The 21,984-nt window shown below is 49.1% G+C and overlaps 1 protein-coding gene across 3 annotated transcripts in view; it reads right to left on the bottom strand.

The window, feature by feature from the left end:
• Positions 1 to 21,984, bottom strand: part of ATP9A (ATPase phospholipid transporting 9A (putative)) — a 130,785-nt gene that overhangs the window by 81,183 nt on the left and 27,618 nt on the right. For all 3 annotated transcript variants that reach the window (XM_023251092.2, XM_019826353.2, XM_006929657.3), the window contains exons 2-4: positions 18,712 to 18,856; positions 16,718 to 16,831; positions 11,166 to 11,274 (exon numbers count right to left, since the gene is read on the bottom strand). In XM_023251092.2, the coding sequence (XP_023106860.2) occupies positions 11,166 to 11,274; positions 16,718 to 16,831; positions 18,712 to 18,856 (368 nt within the window). The remainder of the gene's footprint in view (positions 1 to 11,165; positions 11,275 to 16,717; positions 16,832 to 18,711; positions 18,857 to 21,984) is intronic.

Below are 21,984 nucleotides of genomic sequence, written 5' to 3'. Positions count from 1 at the left end.
TCATTATGTCGAGACATCTGCAGAGGGAATAGAAGACTTCCACCAAAATCCAAAGCGTCAGAGGGGCGCCTGGGTGGCTCAGTGGGTTAAGCGTCTGACTTCGGCTCAGGTCATGATCTCACAGACTGTGAGTTCGAGCCCTGCCGGTGTTGGAATCTGTGCTGACAGCTCGGAGCCTGGAGGCTGCTTCGGATTCTGGGTCTCCCACTCTCTCTGCCCCTGCCCCACTCATACTGTGTGTGTGTGTGTGTGTGTCTTTCTCAAAAATAAATACAACATTAGAAGAATTTAAAAACACACACAAAGAGTCAGAGCATTAGAAATAGGGGGAAAGAGAGTCCAAAGTGCAGAATTCTTTTCCTGCCTGAGCATTTCTTCTGGTCCCACCAGGGGGCAACGGGAAAAATAGGCAGAGTCGCCCTTTTCTTCCTGGGGAGTTTACCAAGGCGTTGCTTGAAGGAAGGAAGATCATAAATTCAACATGGCCCTCTGTGCCAATGAACTTTTCCTTCACCTGAGCTTGCCCCGGCTTTCCCAAACATAAATTTACACATTGTCTCTGGTTTTATTACTAAAATTTAAGCCGGCGGACTGACCCAAACGATCACAGAGCCTGTGTTCCAAAGTTGGAAACCTAGCTACAAATCTTCTTTTACGTGTAACTCAAAGAGGAACGTGCATCTCAAGTCTTATTAAATAATAACTATACATGTATATGTGTGGATGACGGCAGGACGGAAGACAAAATCAGGAGGGTTATGCTGGAAGGGTGGATGGTGATTCTTTCTGGAGACATAGGGAATTTATCCCTTTCTCCAGCGTGTATGCTTTCTAAATTCTTCACAGTGATTTTTTTGTTTGTCTGTTTATAAGCAGGAGGGGCTCTTCCAATAAGAAAAAAAAGAACAAATTAAATCAGCTCCAACTTTTAAGTGACCAGACCCAGATCTTTCCCTTCTACGACGGAGTCCTGATTTATGATCAGCTAATGTGAACCCTGCCTCTCCCTGTCCATCTGCTCCACCTCAACAAAAACCCCTTTTAATCCGCTGTGCATGCCGAGGAGTCTCTGCCTAAGGCCGGCCGGCAGATCCTTGAGACAAGCTCTTCTACTCTGTCATCCACCATCTGGGGAAGGGACCAGCGGAAGCCACTTGGAGACCTTCGCGGTGGCTCCCTCATTAGCATTTCAGCATTGGGGGGTGGGGGGAACCTTGCAGCTTCAACGAAGGGCTATCCTCAGCCTCCCACTCTCTAGAGCTAATCATGCAGTCTTGACCATAAATTTGGACTTCCCTTTCCATACTGCCATTTTTTTTTTAGCCATCAAAAAGGCACGGTTCAGGCCTGCGTGCAGGACACGTGGTTAGCGTGTGTCTAGGCAGGTGTGTATTCTGAATGAGGACAGACATAAAACCAAAAGGAGAAAAGGGGGCAGGAATAAAAGAGAAGGGAAAGCAGATACCAGTGTGTCTGTTCCAATGGTTACTGGGCTTTCCATCAGCCACGCCCCACAGCTGGCTGCGGAGGGACAAAGGGAGCTCGAGGTGGCCCCGGCTGCTGCTGCCACGGCCGGGGCGGGGGAGGGAAATGAGGGGGGAAATGGGGACAAAATGAGATCAACTAGCCAGGCACTGGGGGCTGGGATTAACTCACACGATGAAAAAAACCTTCAAACCGTGGAAAGGGCTCCAAACACATGATTCCTAACCTTACATTAACAACTATTTTGAGTTTTCTACAAATGGAAAGAAAAGGAAGGAAGGAAGGAAGGAAGGAAGGAAGGAAGGAAGGAAGGAAGGAAGGAAGGAAGGAAGGAAGGAAGGAAGGATGCAGTTAAGCGTCTGACTTTGGCTCGGGTCACGATCTCATGGTTCATCATGAGTTCGAGCCCCACATCGGGCCCTGTGCTGACAGCTCAGAGCCTGGAGCCTGCTTCTGATTCTGTGTCTCCCTCTCTCTCCCCCTCCCTGACTCATGTTCTCTGTCTCTCCGGAATGAATAAACATTAAAAAATAAAAATAAAGAAATATGGGAAATACAAATGGCACATCTCCAAGGATTACGACAGGTCTCCAAAGACAGCAGGACAGCTCCTACCGCCCCTTCTCTGCCTGGAAGAAGACACCCTCCCCAACACCCCACCGAGAAGTTGGCAGACACAGGTACTTCCCTTTTTTTCTCTCATCTTCCCTGAGGTTCCTAAGGCGGAAGGAGAGCCAGCCCCGGGGGTGTGCGACCCGTGTGTTCACACAGGCACCCCCATCCCAACCCTTGAGCGAATGAAAGACCAGTTATCCAGTTAAAATTCTTAACTCTTCAACAAGGAGTCCTGCATTTTCATTTTGCTCCGGTTCCCACAAACGACGTAGCCGCTCCTGCAGCGAACTACAAAACTAAAAACACCTAGTAAGCTCTTTGGTGCACAGCGTACAGGAAAACCTGGTCCCGTTCTGAGAACCGCAGGCCCAGAACTTCCTCCTCACACCCAGCCTCCCACCTCCAGCCTCTGGGATTTTTAGATACATTTGCAGAAACGTCACAGAAGTTGGGTAAGAGATTTTTACCAAGGTTAAGTGGGAAACTGTCTGCTGGCCACGTCCTAAATCACTAAATGCCTTCGATAAAGTAAATGTATCCCTTTCGGCTTTCGACACTTTACCCAAGTCACCTCTGGGCCAGAGTTTGTAACAGGGAACAAAATTCCAATTACGAGAGCTGTTTATTTCTGTAGAGACGGACCCCAAGCCTTTCATAAGCCAAGCTATTGAGCGCAAACCGTGCTTTTCATGGGTGACAGCTTCAGAATAAGACCAGTTTGTCTACACTGCAGGGAGAAACCAGATGTTTCCCTGGAGTCCAAACAAGCAAATGACAATTCAGTCAAACTGCACAACGGCCCGCAAAAAAAAAAAAAGAAATTTCTTAAAAATAAATTCCGGGGCACGAGCATGTGTGGGCCTATGTTTTGACCCCGAACACCTCCAGCCCTGCTTTGATTTTCCATTGTGCATGCAGGATACGGATCGCTTTGGTAGCCGCATCTCCACACACCGACCCCGGTTAATGTATTACTCTTGAACTCACACTCTGTGACAGTGATGAGTTGTAAATTTCCTGGGGTTGACATTAAAACGCCTCTGCAGACCCGGCAGAGTTCACAGGTTTAAAGCTGAAATTTTCATAATCCGAGAGAGTTGTCCGCATTCCCCAGAGCCTAAGAAAAGACTGTTATTTGAAAACAGGCAAAGGGTTGAAAAGCATTATTATAAATTCCATGGCCACTTCCTAGGGCCTTCGTCTAAAATAGCGGGAACTTAAAAAAAAAAAAAAAAAAAAAAAAAAAAGGCTGAGGCTTAAATGTAACAAGTTTATGCCCAACAGAGGCTTTTAAAATAAATATATAAATGGTCCCCCCTGCTTCTGGTGCCCAATAATGAAGAAACAGAACAACAACACCCCAGCATCAGAGGGATTATCCTTTGGGAAAGATAACACCTTAATGTGTATGTGAGATTGCTTTCAGGTTTTTTGTTTTATTTTGTTTGGCTTTTTTTTTAAATTTTTTTAATGTTCATTTATTTTTGAGACGGAGGGAGACAGAGCACGAGTGGGGAAGGGGCAGAGAGAGAGGGAGACACAGAATCTGAAACAGGCTCCAGGCTCTGAGCTGTCAGCACAGAGCCGGATGCGGGGCTCGAACCCACGAACCGTGAGATCATGACCTGAGCTGAAGTCGGACGCTTAACCGACTGAGCCACCCAGGCGCCTCTTTTATTGGCTTTTTTAATTAAACAACAGATGAGTTCATCAACGATTTGCAGTAAAGAGAAGTTGAGTGCTTTGAAAAAGCAAAGAAACCCACGGGTCTGAAATACCTCGGCATGTCTCGGAGAACGGTATGAGAAAAGTGTCTGGCAAGATGTGTTTTAAATAAGACTTGTAAAAGCGAATGCTTCGGGTCTTCATGAGGAAAGCTTGGGCAGGGGAATACTTTGCTTCCCAAACTGGATTTCAGATCCTCAGTCAAGGACTTTTGTGGTACTTTTGCTGTGGTTACTATCAAAAAGACCATTCACTGTAATTCTCTTCTCTCAAAAAAGTATAAAACGGGTGTCTGTTGATCCTGGGTGCAGGGACTACTTAGCGCCAGGCCGTGCGGATGTGATCTCTTCTTCTGGCCCCTGCCACAGCTGTGTCCCACCAGATCTCGGTCAGGCCAAGAAGCCTCAGAACTTGATCCCCCTCTTGGCATTTACTGGAGCAGGAGGCATTAGGGCAGTGCTGTATGTCTCGTGCCTGGGACTGTTCAATCCAGATGTCAGCAGGGATAGGAGGAGTAACCCAGAGCCCTGGGGGAAACGGGGTCCCAATGGTCAATACAAGGTTCTGCTCAGTGACTGCACATTACAGCAAACTGGAGAAAGGCCAGACTTGTACATGAGACGTCTCGCTATAAAGCTGCTTACAATGGAGGTCTCCCAGAAACCCTCCACACAATTTTCCACTTACCCAGGAAATATTTCCCCTCTAAATGCACAAAATCAGGGTGCCTGGGTGGATCCATCGGTGAAGCGTCCAACCTCGGCTCAGGTCATGATCTCATGGTTCATGAGTTCGAGCCCCATGTCGGGCTCTGTGCCAGCAGCTCAGGCCTGGGGCCTGCTTGGATTCTGTGTATGTGTGTATCTCTCTCTCTGTGCCCCTCCCCTGCTCACACTCGGTCTCCCCCTCTCAAAAACAAATAAACATTATAAACGCACGAAAGCATGTTGGTGTATTGTGTTGGGGTTTGCATGGATTACTAAATATCTGAAACTTGAGGAAAATACAATTAAAATTTTTTAAAAGTATAAAACATAGCTTAGTGTTCTCCCATGCCTGAACAGAGTTTATACTATGAAAAACACGAACAGTACTTGGGTTTGGGAACACGAAGTTCCCATTTAGTTAACTACCCACGAGCGAAACAACTCTCCATTAATGAATGCATCTTCCCTATATCGTCGTACCTTCTCCTGATAAACTTCAATGGAATACAAATGCCAAAAAGAAAGACACGTATATCCTTTGACCTCAAAATTCTGTCACATGAACCACAATACTAACTAACAGTCCAAAGCGGATTCTGAAATAAATTGGAAAAAAAAAAAGATGTCACTCTTAAGCGGAAGTGAGACCCTGAGGTTATTCTATCACTAGGAAAGGGTGAAGAGACCCTTTCCAGAACTATCTGGAAAGAAATGGGGAAGATGAAAGGTAGCAGCTGGGTTTTAACACCATACATATACCCCAGAACTGAAGAAAGGCGGATTCTCTCCATTTCACATAGACTTCCAGCTTCTGGCTTCTGGCTCGAGGCATGCCCAGATGTCCCCAGCAGGAAAGAAGCATCCAGCAACTGTATTCATTGTGCCTCTGTTTGCACTTTCTTTCAAAGCTAATTATCTGTGTGCCTCATTTAGCCCCTGATCACAGGTTAGTCTGGGCAAACATTCCTGGTTGAAGATCTCATGAAAATGCAAAGAAATCCACTGCCCTCAGCACCCGGGATCATCGAGGCAAAGCACTCCACCCCCAGATTTCAACTTTTGGTTTGAGCAAGACACAAGGAAAAAGAAATAATCCCTTTACTTATTATTCCCTCCCCACCCAACCCACATCCTTCCAGTAACAGGAAGAAGTTTTGCCGAGTCGGCTACCACTTCAAGCCCCCTTCTTCTTTGGCTTTGGGATGACAGTGCCACCGAATGCTGTCAGAGGAGACCCCTCAACTCACAAGAACCTCCCTCCAGTCTCTGATCACGCTGCAAATGCATATTTCAAGGAGGAGAAGAAATGCTTATCTATCCCAAAGTGTGAGCCGTACTGGGTTTCCGCCAACTTTGTCTAACGAGTCTGTCCACCTTGGAATGCGGGTGCTGGGGTAACAAGTCCCTTTGGACTCACAAACGTGTTTTGAAATTCTTTAAATCTGAGAGCGCTTCTGTAGCGTATGTATAAAGGCTGAATGTCGTAGCTACGGTTGAGATACCCTGGGGGAAGGTGCTGCCCGCAGCTCCTGGCACACAGTAGGTGCCTAGACCCACAGGCCACGGACGTGCATGCAGACAAGCCGGGCTTCAAGTCACAGTCCTGCCCTTAACTAGCTGCTGCTCCCATCTGTAGCACCTGGCTGTCTAAGAAATTACACCCTAGACCTGCTTCAACACGTAGCTGGCTTTCGGTGGGTCATCGCTCATTTTTTTCTACTGCTTTCCAACGTCAGCAGTATTTTTTTCTTTTTTTTTTTGTAAAGAGTTGCAATTTTAAAGTTTATTTTTGAGAGGGTGAGACTGGGGGAGGGGGAGAGAGTGAGGGGGAGAGAGAGAGAGAATCCCAAGCAGGCTCCGCATCGGCAGCACAGAGCCTGACGCAGGGGCTCGAACCCACCAATCCTGAGATCGTGACCTGAGCCGAAACCAAGAGTCAGACGCTCAACCAACTGACCTGCCCAGGTGCCCCTGGACAGTGTTCTTCAAACACTTCCAACACCAACTTCTCCCTGTAGCGTGCCTTATCCGTGGATTCCCAGACCACAGGATGGGCTTCCCCACAGTTTCCAGGCCCTCACTGGCCTACATGATCTTCTCTGTTTTCCCAGGAGGGAAACTCAGGAAATACAGCCTAAATGGGAAGAACAAGATGGACAAGATGCAGCCAGAACCTGGGGTATGTATCCCACCCACATCTCACCTGTGGCCTTTGGAAGGAAGACTCTTCACCACGGCCTCTCTGTGCCTGTGTGATCTGGGAACTAGCACGGGGCCGCGTGCTCAGAAGGGTCCTGTTCTTGGTTTCGTGCTCACCTGCTGCCATCTTGAAATTCTTAATTTCCTTTATACGTTTATTTTATTTATTTTGAGAAAGACAGAGAGACAGAGAGAGTGTTCCAAGCAGGCTCTACACTGTCAGCACGGAGGCCGACGCAGGGCTCGAACCCAAGAACCGTGAGATTAGGACCTGAGACAAAATCAAAAGTTGGATGCTCAACCAACCGAGCTACCCAGGCGCCCCCTTAAATTCTTAAATTTTTGAACAAGGGCCCCATGTGTTCATTTTGCACGATGCACCACAATTCACGCAGCCAGTCCCGCTCTCTTCCACCCTGTAAGACTTACGATGAAGGTCACCTCTTCTGAGAACACCTATCACCTCCTCTCTGATGGGCCCTCCCGTGGCCCCTGGCTCATACTTCCATTTATTTATTCACACCCACCAACATTTAATGGACCTCTCCCACGATACCGTCAACACTGCCTTTCTTGAACACACACCAAATCCCGGGCACGGTGTTAGATTCTTCTCGTACAGGAGTTGTATCTAGAGCAACTCTGATAAGGTAGGGCACTGTTATTACCCCCGACGTACTGACAGGTTAAGGATGTGCCCACGGAGCAGAGTGTAGGGGGAAGCAGGACTCCTGAATCGAGGCAGAGCACAGGCTCAGAAACACTACTTTCTTCAACTGTCGTACGTTGTGCTCAGAACCAGGAACGCTGTGGTGGAGAAAGGGGACGTTCCTTGACGGCCACCCCACTCCCACACCTAAAGTGTAATTATTAGTCGCGTTTTTTATTTATTTATTTTGAGAGAGATAGAGAGAGAGGGAGGGAGGGAGAGAGGGAGGGAGAGAGAGAGAATCCCAAGCAGGCTCCACACTGTCAGCACAGAGCCCGACGCGGGGCTCGAACTCACGGACCGCGAGATCATGACCTGAGCCGAAGTCGGCCGCTTAACCGACTGAGCCACCCAGGCGCCCCAGGCCGGTCCTTTTAAAAAAAAAAAAATTTTTTTTTAATGTCTATTTATATACGAGAGAGAGAAAGGCGGAGTGTGAGGAGAGGGTCGGGGAGAGAGGGAGACACAGAATCCGAAGCAGGCTCCAGGCTCCGAGCGGTCAGCACAGAGCCTGATGCAGAGCTCAAACTCGGGAACTGGGAACAGTGAGATCATGACTGAGCGGAAGTTGGACGCTTAACCGACCAAACCACCCAGGTGCCCCTGGCAGGGCCTTTTCAAAAATGTCAATGTCAATACGTGCCAGACTAGAGGAGATAAGGAGCAAGGACAAGTAAATGTCAGTGGCAACCCTGTACAGGTTTCTGTACCAGAAGAAAAAAAAAATGCTGTTAAAAACAGGGCATTTTAGATGCTGGGGGGTGGCGGGGGGGGGGAACCAGGACATTTTAGGAACAAATGGCAAATTTTGAGTAAGGGCTGTAGATTAATAGTAATGCGCCACTGTTAAATTTCCCGATTTTGACAACTGTACCGTGTTATAAATGCCCCGCTAGGAATTAAACACGGAAGTACTTAGGAGTAAAGGGAATGATGTCTGCGACTTAACTCTAACGACTTAAGAGCGAGAGTATTAAAAAGCAAATATGGCAAAATGTTAACAACTGATGTACGCGCGGTGAGGAGGGTATTGGAGTCAACCACAGGAGTTTTGTAACTTTGTTTCTCATTAGACATTGTTCCCAAAAAATGTTTTCAACTCAATCGGCACAAGTACTGTTATCGTTAATCAGGAAGTGATATCAGAATGTAGGTAAATGACGTGGCCCGTATAATCCAGGGATCAAGGACTTGATATTTTGGCTTCTAGCCGTGTCTCAAGTCTAAAAATGGTGTTGAAAAATACATTTTCAAAGATATCATGGGATACAAAAGAAAAGAGCTCTGCATGGACATGGACACACACACACACACACACACACACACACACACACACGCTTGTTTCATTTTGCTTTTGAATTTACTAAACGAAGATCTTGGTGAAAAGCCTCACTCAAGAAAATAGTAAGTAACTAGACAGGAAGGTGAAGAAAGCTTTCTTTCTCTTCCTCTCTCTGAAATCTTCCAGTTGGGCCTTCACACTCTGCTCCCCGCCTCCCCACTAAAGCGTGTCAAGTAACTATACTCACCTCCATCACTTTCTGAGCTGACAGTTTCTTCAGTGCTTTTTTTTTTGGGGGGGGGGGGGAGGCTTTCAGAACAAATGGCCAAGCAGGGGCTGGGTCAGTGTTCAGAACTCTGCTCGGTTTCCCCCATGGCTGCATTGGCATGACAACAGAAACCACGGGCCACAAAAGGAGACCGACAAAGGAAGACAAGTGTTTAATGCTGGAGCCATCTGCCAATTCTCCTAAGGATCTTTTCAAGAAGTGAGTGAAGCTAAAGGAGGAGGCGAGAAGGGAATCTGCAGGGGAGGGCAGAAAAATCATTCACGGGAGACGCAATTGCAATATGAAAAGGACCAAAGAAGGTTTGGAGCTGGGACAGATGAATGAACGGAATCCACCTAAATAGACCCACAGCACCCTCTCCAATGGGGCTTTTGTCGGTTGCCTAGCATTTTAAATGTTATAGTCAGAATATGTTATTAAGGGAGGATTTAATATACACGGGCCACAAAAAACACCCTGCGGAGGGGTCTTCTGATAACCCACGTGGAAAGCCCAAGCCACCTGCCTTGGCAAAGACGACACTGGGTTTTCTTTCTTTAGGCAGCAAGATGTCCTAAATACAGTAGTTTAGCCATAATAAAGCATTTTCATGCCAACGCTGCACCCCCACTTCTCCCAGAGACATTCTGCCGAATGTTAAGACCACCAACTCTGAAAATGTATTTAAATGCACTAAAACAAAATACCTTCATGCCCTCAGGGGATTAAAAAAAAAATTTGAGCCCAAAACATATTCCTCCGTCAATATTAATAGAAAGAAAATAAAACCCTGAAACCGTGTGTGAGCGCCTTGGGGAGACTGAGGCATCAAAAGCAGTTCACCCTCCCTGAGACACCTATCTACCTCCTGGTTTTCAGAATTCTCGACGTCCTGAAGGTTAAACACGGCTTTCATCCATCTCCGCTGCTCCTAAAACATTATCAGTCCCTGAACGGCCTGTCATCTTCAGGGACTTTAGGTAACAGCCTCTTATTTCTAAACACATCCTTACAGGTTATCTCCTGTAGAGATATCTCCTGTAGTTGAAACACAAGTTAACGCTGGCTGGATCGGTAGGTGGGTTCTCATTGGGGATATTCAGGAGTTTGTTTGTTTTTAATTCCACCAATTTAAAATGCATATGCCTCCGGGCGCCTGGGTGGCTCAGTCGGTTAAGCATCTGACTTCAGCTGAGGTCATGATCTGGTGATCCACTGGCCCTGTGCTGACAGCCTGGAGCCTGGATCCACTGTCAGATTCTGTGTCTCCCTCTCTCTCTGCCCCTCCCCTGCTCACGCTCTGTCTCTCTCTCAAAAATAAATAAACATTAAGAAAAAAAAATTTTTTTAATGCATGTGCTTTGCAAGGGATTCAGTGCTTAAGGGCTATCTGGTTGCTTCTTTGGTCAGACTCTCCACCTTAAGTTGTAGGATTTTTTTTTTAATTTTTTTAATGTTTATTCATTTTTGTGAGAGACAAACAGAGAGCGAGTCAGGGAAGAGCAGAGAGAGAGGGAGATGCAGAATCCAAAGCAGGCTCCAGGCTGTGAGGCTGTCAGCACAGAGCCCAACGTGGGGCTTGAACCCACCAACCATGAGCTCATGACCTGGGCTGAGGTCGGGGGCTCAACCGACTGAGCCACCCAGGTGCCCCAAGTTGGAGGATTTATAAGATGCCCCTCAACAGAATCCTCAGAGATGCAGCTATAAATCTGGCGCCCACTTAAAAAAACTAATGTTGCAAAGTTGTGGCATTAGTTTCTCAATGTTGAAAGAGTATCTTTCAAAGCCGCGCTCCCCAGAAATACGTAGGAGAGCCTCCTAGCCTCTACAACCTGCAACCTCAGCACGGACAAGAGGGGCCCCGGGGCCCCTCCCTCCCTCCCTCCTCAGCCGGCCGGGGGACAGGGTCAGCCAGAGGAGGCTGCCCAACGAATGGGGCTTAAATCCAGCCTGATGCACAAGTCAGCCACAGGCCAGGCTGCAAGAGAGACCCGTGGCAGCCTACAGGGGGCAGCCTGAGTCCCTCCAGGCCCCGGGCACACGTTGGCCTCCCGGGTGCCAGCAGCCGAGTGACTGTCCCGCCACGCGGTGTCCACACACCCACTGGCCCCTGGCCTTGACCTCTGCTCCCTGACTGTCCGCGGCCCTGGGGGAGCCGGGAGGGAGGCTGACCTCTGGCTGTGAGCCGGCTGAAGATCTGGCAGTTGACTTCTCTGTCGCGTACATAACATCGGATCTCCTCCACCGCCTCTCGGATGACAGTGACGGCCAGCACGAAGCCCTGCAGAGACAGGGGAGAGAGGGTGAGCCCCGCGGAAAGCGACTTCCCTCTCCTGGTGCTGGGGACAGACAAGGCCAGAGGCCACACGGGACAGCAGCAGGGCGGGTCCTGCCAACCGCCCCAAACGCACCTGCCCCGGCAAGCCCACTTCTCTGACTCCTTCCTCTACACATACCCTGGGGGAACACTGGCTGACGCACACAGACGGGGGCATCCCTACCCACCACCACGGCAGGGTTTCTAAGAGTCAAGAAGGTGGTCGGTCCACAGGCAGTGGCCGAGCGATGGTACCTGGTGACATCTGTACCGCATCCAGCGGACGTTACTGGAGGGGTGTCACGGCCCCACAACAGCCCTGCTCTTACCACTGCGGACATGAGGGCTCTGAGGCACAGAAAGGTTGAGTAATCTTGCCAAGGACACAAAGCTCCTAAGTGACAGGCAGGACACTGGCTCCGGAGTCCTTGCCCTTAACAGCCACATCGTTCAGCGTCCAGAGAAACGTGGGAAGGAGATCAGCCAACAACACAGAGCACACCCGGACCAGTTAAGAAGAGTGAGAGCCATCACTTTTGCACTGACCTCCCAAGTAGGGACATCAACTCTTCACCACATACAATGTAACCCCGTGCATACAAGCACCAACTGCAATGACCACACTCTGTACAGAGTTTCCAATTTCCTTAACCAGTGGCTAGATTCCTACGCAAGGAAAAGACGGGAGGGAGAGGGAAGGGCCGAAGGGGACTCCAGTCTTCTCTGTAACGCTTTCAAACCTTCTAAAGAAAACACATTGAGGGATGAGCACTGGGTGTTGTATGGAAACCAATTTGATAATAAATTTCATATACTGAAAAAAAAAAAAAAGAAAACACATCGAAGTATTGATTGCATAAATAGCAGCTAATAAAAAGAACACTGAAACTGCCCGACCTTTCCCGGGTCAGGTACCTCAACTCATACAAAATTTGGCGGGGGCTGGGGTGTGAGTCAGCCGTAACAGGAATCTATTTCCATCCAGATTCCTCCTCTTGTGTCAATAAAGGCAAGAGCATTCGTTCATTTTTTCTTACAAAATACCCTTGTCATCTCTCCTTTTCAAGTTTTTTTTTTTTTTTTTTTTTTTTTTTTTAATACAGAAAGCACCATCGCCCTGAAGGTTAGCAGCCGTGATTCTTTGGGGATTTCATTTTTATATTGTTTATCCTGTGAAATAGATGAACTTCCATTCAAAGGACTTTAAATCTCTTATGTAAATCTAGCCAGAGATGCGCTCCTTTGTGGGACTTCTCCAAGGGCTCGTTTGTCTTTCCAATCAAAGGATTGCTCCTGTTTCCAATCAAGATGCAGCCAGAGCAAGACTGGGACATTCCAGAATGAGAGCTCTAGAGCCGGAGGTGAGAGGAAGCCTGTGGTGGCAGGGCACAGACCCAGTCTGCAGAACGGGCGCCCCTCCCAGGCCGCCGGGTCGTTGTTCCGGGCCAGAACCCAGGCGTTTGCTGTTTGTTTTTGCAAATGTTCCCGTTCCTATCCCTTGCTGCGTGGGCCTAGCGAAATCCCACTGATGTTAACGGAAAGTGTGCGCTCATACAAAGACAGGAGCCGTGACCTCCCCGCTGCAAATAAATACCGCCTCCTAAGTTATCCCATCTACTCCCCCTGCCCCGCCCCCCCCAACACACAGTTCCCATTAAACCCAAAGGACCTGCCATCCCTTAGGCTAGAAAATGCTTTTGCTCAGAGATGCAAATGTCGTCCAGAAATAAATTCCAACCATCCAACTTCAGAGGTCCTTAAGATCCACGGATATTTAGAAAGAGGCTTTAACAGGGAGGGCTGGGATTGTCTGAGCTCGGAAAGGGACTCAGAGGCAGTGACAGTGGCCAGACAGGCCATTCTGAAAGTGTTAAGCCTCCTTTTGTAAAGTCGTACATCAAAAATAGATTTCCTGAAGCAAAACCAATCTATGAGCTAGAAATCAGAAAAGCAGTGCCCTCTGGTTCAGGAGGGATTGACTGGAAAGGGGCACTCGGGGACTAGGGTGGTGGAAATGCTCTGTATTTTGACCGAGGTGGTGTTTCCACGGTGTTGACAAATGTCAACGTATTATCTGTGTATTTCATGATACACAGATTATATCTCAGTAACGAAAAAATCTAGCTCTTCATACAAACAATTTTAGGGATCATTTCAGCTACCTATTGAGGAATTTCTCCCTCTAACATATTAGTACCAAGAAAAAAGTTATCAAAAGCTAAACCTTAATCCAGACAAGGAACAATGACACCAGTGCCAGAAATTTAAAATTCAAATGAGCGTATTTCCTGAGAATTTCCTGTCCATTGGGAGCAAAAGGAGGCAATTTATTTGCAGGGCTTCCTTTTAATCCTCCCAATGAGCCAAGCAAGTGGACACGATCACGCCTGTTTTGCAGATGAGAAAACTGAGGTTCAAATTACACAACTTCCCAACATGTAGCCAGGGACCACACCGCAGCCCTCACTCAGCCCTTATCCATAGCTAGCTCTGAAACGAGAGGCCTTTCAGGGTGGTCAGAGACATTTCAAAATGCGTTCTGGTCAAGAACCGGAAAGTGATTCTGCGCACAAAAATCTAGGGGACATCAGCTCTTGTCCCCTAGAAACATGCCATCCACTTCGTCTCTCTTCGACCCCCAAACCTTCTTCTCTGTAGCCCCTGGGAAGAGGCAGGGCGGTAAGACCAACATCCTAAACCTTCACAGTGAAAATGTGGCTGTAAGAGAGACCCAGATGCGGAGTCGAACATGTCAGGACCGCCAGCGGCAGCTGTGACCCTGCCTGCTTCCCACCTGCGGCCACCGTTCCGGGGGGGGGGGGGGGGGGGGGGGCAAAGGCCACTCTGACTGCATGCACAGAAGGTCAGGCTTCTGGGAACTCCTGGCATCATTTCAGCAAGGCGATGTGGGCAGGAGCTGGGGAATGGGGGTGGGGAGGGGCACCCCAGTGCTGGCTACTTGCTCCCGCCCACCTGGACTGGACCAGAGGGAAATTTTCACTGGGGCGATTTCTATGTTTCTTGAATCATGTGAACGTCTTACCTTTCAAATAACCACACTTTAAAAAGGCACCCCGGAAAAGGCAAGGTGATAAGTTACATTTTGTATACATTAGAGACTAACTTTTTTTACACAAGTAACTTAGGGTTTGACTCTAGATAGGTATGTAGTTAGCAGCTGTGGAACTAAAAACCTCCAAGGACGTTGGGGTATTTCACATAAAACTCCAAAGCTTCTAACTCTTGGGCCTGGCAACTCCAGGACCACGTTCGCACCTGCTGGAACAGAGCGGACCCTTCCGTTCTGCATGGGATGTGAGCTCCCCGGTTCTCCCGAGGCCTGCTTGTGTCAGCCGGGCCTCTGAGTCTGCAGCGTTCGTGGGTGAGAACGCGCCGACAGGAATGTTTGTTACGCGAGGCAAGGATGTGTGACAAAAGCCTCCTCCCGCTCCCAGGGTCCTAACTCACCCACAAATGACTCAGGTCGGGAGAGAACTGTTTGCACATCCCCAAAGCACCTTTGCTGTTCGTGTGGAAAAACCCAACCCCCTCTCCCTTCTCTGGGCTGGAGCTGCCGGCCTAACCTGTCTGATGACACGGCACTCGCGGTTTATGGCCACCCGGCCACTCACGGGTCTCTTAGCAACTGGCTCCCTACACCGTCTGTGTCAGTGCACCAAATCCCTATCCTCTCCCACCTGCCACCATAAATAAATACATAAATAAAGCCCCACTTCATGTGAAATACACAGCTTCTACCTGGATAGAAAGAGATGTCACTTCCACCCTCTCCACACCCCGGTCACACTGGGCTTCCTTCTGTTCTTCAAATGCTCTGGGCAAATGCCTACAGCAGGGCCTTTGCACTGCTGCTCTCTGTACCTGGGATACTCCCGCCTTCCTATTCAGCCCATCCCCTCCTCGAGATGTTTTCCATGGCCACACTGGCCAAGGCTGCCCCTCTACATCCCCCACCCCCACCTCATCCATTCAACAAATATTAAATGGGCCTGGGATACCCTATCTGGCCCGTGGCCTTATTCTTAGAACCTCTGCAGGACTTTTCACAATTTGAAATGTTTACTGTCTGTCTCCTCTGAAAACCAACTGGACAGGGGCAGGAATTTTTATGTTTCATTCACCGCTGTGCCCCCAGCACATAGCACAGGCCCCCTCCCCCCAACCCGGCACACAGTCGCTAGTCGATAACCATTTGCCCAAAGGCGGCAAGGGAGGGAATGGAGGGGCCTTCTGGTCAGTTCTGTCTCACTTCAGACACAAAGCGCAAAACCTGGTACTTTTCAAACCCTCCTGCTGGCAGACTCTACAGGGACAGAAAACAGGATCTCAGAAAACAATTCAAATAGCACAACCCACAGAGATAGAAGCCTTGTCCTTCTGGCCTGACACTGCATCCCCAGAGTCTAGAAACGGGTGAGACAGGCCGTAAGCATGAAATGCACAGTTGCTGAAAAGACGGACTGGCTGAAGGACAGGACGAATGAAGGGCCCGGCCTTCACCACTTCACCAGTCTGGCCCCGGTGGTGTACAAAATGCAGCCTCGCCATTAAAATCCTGGGGGGGCTTGGGGCGCCTGGGGGGCTCAGTCGGTGGAGCGTCCGACTTCGGCTCAGGTCATGATCTCGCGGTCTGTGAGTCTGAGCCCCGCGTGGGGCTCTGGGCTGATGGCTCGGAGCCTGGAGCCTGCTTCCGATCCTGTGTCTCCCTCTCTCTCTGCCCCTCCCCCGTTCATGCTCTGTCTCTCTCTGTCCCAAAAATAAATAAACGTTGAAAAAAAAATTTTTTTCTTTTTTTTTTTTAAGAATGCGGACACAGGGGGCGCCTGGGTGGCGCAGTCGGTTAAGCGTCCGACTTCAGCCAGGTCACGATCTCGCGGTCCGGGAGTTCAAGCCCCGCATCAGGCTCTGGGCTGATGGCTCAGAGCCTGAAGCCTGCTTCCGATTCTGTGTCTCCCTCTCTCTCTGCCTCTCCCCCACTTGTGCGCTCTCTCTCTCTTTCTCTCTCTCTCAAAAATAAACATTAAAATTTTTTTTAATTAAAAAATATTGGGGTGCCTGGGCAGCTCAGTCAGTTAAGTGTCCAACTTCAGCTCAAGTCATGATCTCGTGGTTTGTGGGTTTGAGCCCCACATCGGGCTCAGGGCCTGGAGCCTGCTTGGGATTCTGTGTCTCCCTCTCTCCCTGCCCCTCCCTCGCTCATGCTCTGTCTCTCTCTCCTTCAAAAATAAATAAACATTAAAAAATTTTTTTAATCCTGGGGGGGGGGAGGGGGGAGGCTTGAGGCTGTCCTGTCGCGTAAAAGGCTGCAGATGCCCGGGTGAGAGAGACAAAGAAGCGTCTGTTCCCAAACCCCAGGGTCAGCAAACAAACCACGCCCCTTACTCACCAGCGGGACCCAGTAGGTGTAGAGTGCACCAAGTCTCATTTCAGGAACAAACTGAGAGCAGGCAAGAAGCAAGAAATAGAGGTTGAAAAAATACTTGAACTGGTTGAACAACACCTGGAATGACAAGAGAGAGGAGAGAGAGAAGAGAGACAGTCACGGCTCGAGTGATGCACCTGCGGGGGGTCGAGTCCGAGGTGATTAACAGTTGAGAGCGGCCCTGCAGACGAGCACAACTCCCATGATGCCTTTTACGTAGAGGTTCAACGCTCCTGCGTATTGTTTAGGAAAACACGTGTGGGTAATCAAAACAGAATTCGTAAAAGTCAAAAAAAAAAAAAAATGAAGAAACAAACAATGATACACATGGAAATTATTAACACCAAATTCAAGAGAGTGGGTGCCTCTGGGGCCGGGGAGGGCATGCCGGGGGCTTCGACTTTATCTGTGACAAGTTGTTTCTTAAAAACTGTTTTGTAAGTACAGGGAGGCCGCTCAAAATGCTCAGAAGAGGTTTTAGTGGGAAATGTCTTTATTGATCAAGAAAACGAGGTAACCTCTCATCTCCACGATATGATCTCAACACCATAAAATAGAGCAGAATCCTGTCCTGTGTGGAGGCGGGTTGTGGGGGAGCCTCGATGGCTCCCAAGTGCCCTGGGAGGTGGGGGGGGGGGGGGGGGGAGTCTAGCACCACACGCCTTGCCTGGGGCGCTGAGCGGAAATGATGTGTCTCTTGGAGGCTGAGGCAGTAAAGAGCCTTTTTTCAGCCCACTCACTCTTGCTCAGTCATGGAGATACTGGAGGCCTCGTGTTCCAGACGGTGTAGCCGCAACACGGAAGAGAGTGTGGCCGCTCGGCACCAGAATTTCCATGAAGGAGAAATAAAATTTTTCTTGATTTAAGATGCTGACATTTGGGGGGGGGGTGGGGGGGGGTGGGAGGGGGGAGATGTGGGTCGAACGCAGCAGTGAAGGCAGTCAGAGTTGCCCTTAAAAAAACATTCAAATTGACCGTAAGCTACAGCATTACACGTTTGTGTTTCTGGAACCTCTCTCAATAAATCAAACACTCATTTTTTTTTTTTTTCCTTTCCCCTTCCAGCACTGGAACTGATCACTGCTGCTGCTTCTAAAGTCAGCCAGTGTGTGTCGGGTAAAAATAGGCATTCAATTCAAGCACATGTTGGGAGGCGGGGGAAGGTCTGTAGAGCTGAAATCCACAGATTGGCCTAAGCTAATGTGGAAATGCTAGGACCAGGACTCCAGAGCACAAAATAATAAGTAAGCACAACCAAAATATTCATTAGCAAAAACGCCAACAGCAATTCCTTCTGGATGGTAGGATTAAAACTTACCTTTAAAAAAAAAAACATCTCCATACTTGTATCTCCTGACTTCCCTACACTGAATATGCGTTTCATGATGACAGAAGGGATACTTTAGGCAATGATGGGGTTTTGGTTTTTGTAGATTTTTTTTTGGTACTTTGGTTACAATGCTGGGTCCCCAAAATATCTTTTTCACTCCTGCCCCTAACACACCAACTAAATGTGAAGTTATTCTAATGGATCAGGTGGCGTCTCAAAGCAGAAATCTCAGAAGGCAGCACCCCCCCACCGCTAGGTACTCAGGACACGGGAGATGGACAGGCAGCAGCGAAGGCAGCCTGGAAAAGACCCAGGTTATCCGGCCACAGGGACGTTTGTCTTTTTTCTCTTTTTAAAAAATATTTATTTATTTTTGCGAGACAGGAAGAGTGTGAGTGGGGAAGGGGCAAGAGAGAGAGAGAGAAAGAATCCCAAGCAGACTCCCTGCTGTCAGACTCGGGTCTCGAACTCACCAACCGTGAGATCATGGCCTGAGCCAAAACCAAGAGTCGGCCGCCTACCCGACTGAGCCACCCAGGTATCCCGGGGACCTCGGTCTTCTAAAACCCGGTACCACCACCCACATCCGGTGTGAGAAGAAAAGGCTGTGGCCTCTGCCCGTACGCACCCCAGGAAGAAAGGTGAAGACATTGTACTTCTGATTGTTGATGACATTCCGAGGGTACCTCTGGTCCCTCTTCTCGGGGTGCCCCAACCACACAGTGCGGGGCCTGGGCTCCCCTCCGCCGCAGCATCTCAGCCACTCACAGCACCTGTGGGAAAGACACAGCCACACCGTCAAGGCCACGCCCACACCTGTCCACTCCTCTCCGAACGTGTTCCTCTAGAGCAACTTTACTGGGTCAGGACAACGGCCACGAATGGGACTTCATCATCATGAGAGGGGAAAACAGAGCCAAGGCTTCTAAGAAGCTGTGGTCCAAAATATGCTTTGTCCGCAAGCCCAGATTACTTACGTCATCAAAGTGTAAGATTCATTTTTAAAAGGAGATTTAAGTTAAAAAGTAAATACAGAGCAACACATTACCTCTACTTTACATTTTGCTGATGAGAGAGGAGAGCCCACAGCAGTTATAATACGGCACCCACGGAGAATCTCATTCAGATGTCTACCTCAATCTGTGTCTCTCAAATCGCAATTCTAATCACCCCCAAAAATGTCTATTTGCTTAAAAATAAACAAAATAAAAAGTAAAGCAACCAAGCGCGCCAAGATGTGAGAAACCACAGAGTCCGGCCTTGAACGACTTCCGTCTTGATAGAAAACCTGGTGTCTCTCCAGCATGCTGCCCGGCTGCGCCAAGATGACCAGGTAAAGAAGGGGAAGAATCTCTCCACACCGGGATCTCCTTTGAGCCACAGCCCAGAGGAGCCAGCCTCCGAGCACCTCCGAGCAGCCTCCTCCAAGCACCGGGCTCGGGGCCCGGTGTCACCCAGAGCCAGGCCGGCGTGCCCACTGTGGGCCGACCGAGCCCCCAGCTGCCCGGGCTGCCCTGCGAGGTCGGCGCATTCGTGCACCTGCTCCCAGGTGGCCCGCACAAGGCAGGGCAATCCACGTCCGGGGGAATGAAGCCACTCTTGAGAACACCTGTCCTTCCGGAGAGCCCAAACACAAGGCAGAAACCCCAGCCCTGCCGGCCCCCCCACCACGTTGCCAAGTGAAGTGAAACCAAGCAGACAGGGAAATGGTGACTTATGTAATTACAGGTCCACCACGGTCCTCCCTTCTTCCCATCCTCCTACGCGCCAGGCAGGCCCTGGTGGGGTGCTGGGGTACAGAGCGGAGCAGACTCAGCGCCCTGGTCATCAGCAAGCTGCCTGTGCAGATGCTCAAAATTCCCATGACGAAACACAATGCTCTTCCTTAAAAATAGGATCTTCGGGGGCACCTGGGTGGCCCAGTCGGTTAAGCATCTGACTTTGGCTCAGGTCATGATTTCCCAGTTCGTGAGCCCAAGCCTGGCATCAGACTCTGTGCTGACAGCTTGGAGCCTGGAGCCTGCTTCTGCTTCTGTGTCTCCCTCTCTCTCTGCCCCCTACCTTACTCGCACTCTGTCTCTCTCTCTCTCTCTCTCTCTCTCTCTCTCTCTCTCAGAAATAAACAGTTAACAAAAAATCAAAGAAATACAACTAGCATCTTCATTCCAGTAAATCGGTGCTCGAGTGGAGCATATGTGATCAGGACAGGTTTTACTCCTAGTAACTCATCTGTGTTGGCCCTGTTCTCGGTTGTCCAAAGGCCAGAGACACACGCAGGCCTGGACCAGAGGGACCCAAACCGCCGCTGTCTGTGTACAAGCAGCACCCGTGCTGGCCATCGGTGGACACTCGCTAAGTGCACACTGAAGGCAGGAAACAGGAAGGAGAGAGGGGGAATCACTTGACGGGGAGCAGACCTCTGGGTTAGTGGAAACCGCGGTCATGACTGACCCCTCCGTGATGTGAACCAGCACCCCTCTCCCCATCCTGTAATAATCCTGTAACGATGGCTCCCGCAGTTGAGGGTTTCTAAGCGAAAGCTACAGAATGACCTTAACAAAACCATCAGGTCGGCTGTTCACATGAGTTTTGTCTGTTTTGTTTTAGCAGAACGTTCTGCACAGCAAGCTGCAAGGTCGGGCCGCTCGTCACGTAAGCCGCAGACGTGTGCACGTGCACGAAGTAGCAGGAGGGTCGTCGCAGGATGCACTGTGGTGGCAAAAGATGGGAGAGGGGCTCGGTGTGGTTCATTCTCTGCGAAATTCAGAACAGTAAGCATTTATCGAGCGTCCCGCTGGAACGAAGGACAATTTGGTCCGGGAACCGCATGTTGGAGCAGCATCTTTGCTCCTTTCTCACAGCCCCACAACAAAACAGGGGTGAGCGTTCGGCACAGGCTAAAATAAAAACTTTGTGGGAGTGCAAGCTGGTGCAGTCACTCTGGAAAGCAGTATGGAGGTTCCTCAAAAAACTAAAAACAGAACTACCCTAGACCCACCAATCGCACTACTAGGCATTTCTCCACGGGATACAGGGGTGCTGTTTCGAAGGGACACACGCACCCCCATGTTTATAGCAGCACGATCAACAGTAGCCAAAGTATGGAAAGAGCCCAAATGTCCATCGATGGATGAATGGATAAAGAAGATGTGATGTATATCTGTATCTGTATCTATATCTATATCTATACCTATATCTATATATCTATGTCTATCCATACACACACAATGGAGTATTACTCGGCAATCAAAAAGAATGCAATCTTGCCATGTGCAGCTATGTGGATGGAACTGGAGGGTATTATGCTCAGTGAAATTAGTCAGAGAGACAAAAGTCATATGACTTCACTCATATGAGGACTTTAAGAGACAAAACAGATGAACAGAAGGGAAGGGAAGCAAAAATAATATAAAAACAGGGAGGGGGACAAAACAGAAGACACTCAAAAATATGGAGAACAAACCGAGGGTTACTGGAGGGGTTGGGGGGGGGGGGGATGGGCTAAATGCATAAGGAGCATTAAGGAATCTACTCCTGAAATCACTGTTGCACTATATATTGTAACTAATTTGGATGTAAATTTAATAAACAAATAAATAAAAGCAAAACCAAAAACAAAACAAAAAACTTCATGTCACCTGAGCCAAGCGCAGTTAGCCCCGAGGCCATGTCATTTAGCCCACTTGACCTCATTTATTCACTTTCACCTGCACTGGACCTAACCCGCACACGTTCGATACACGATCAAGCTGACTTTCAGGTCAATAGCATTTACTGGACACGTACCAACAACAATAACATAAGACCAGCAATCACTGCTTCTCTTTGGTCCCCTGCTCCTTCACCTACTTACTCTGTCTTGTGTGTTCGGCGTGCCGGGCCCTCACCTGGACACTGGGCA

The sequence above is a fragment of the Felis catus genome, chromosome A3, assembly GCF_018350175.1.
Source record: "Felis catus isolate Fca126 chromosome A3, F.catus_Fca126_mat1.0, whole genome shotgun sequence".
Lineage (NCBI taxonomy): Eukaryota > Metazoa > Chordata > Mammalia > Carnivora > Felidae > Felis > Felis catus.
The sequence above is the reverse complement of the archived record's forward strand: the minus strand, read 5'-3'. Positions and strand labels throughout refer to the sequence as shown.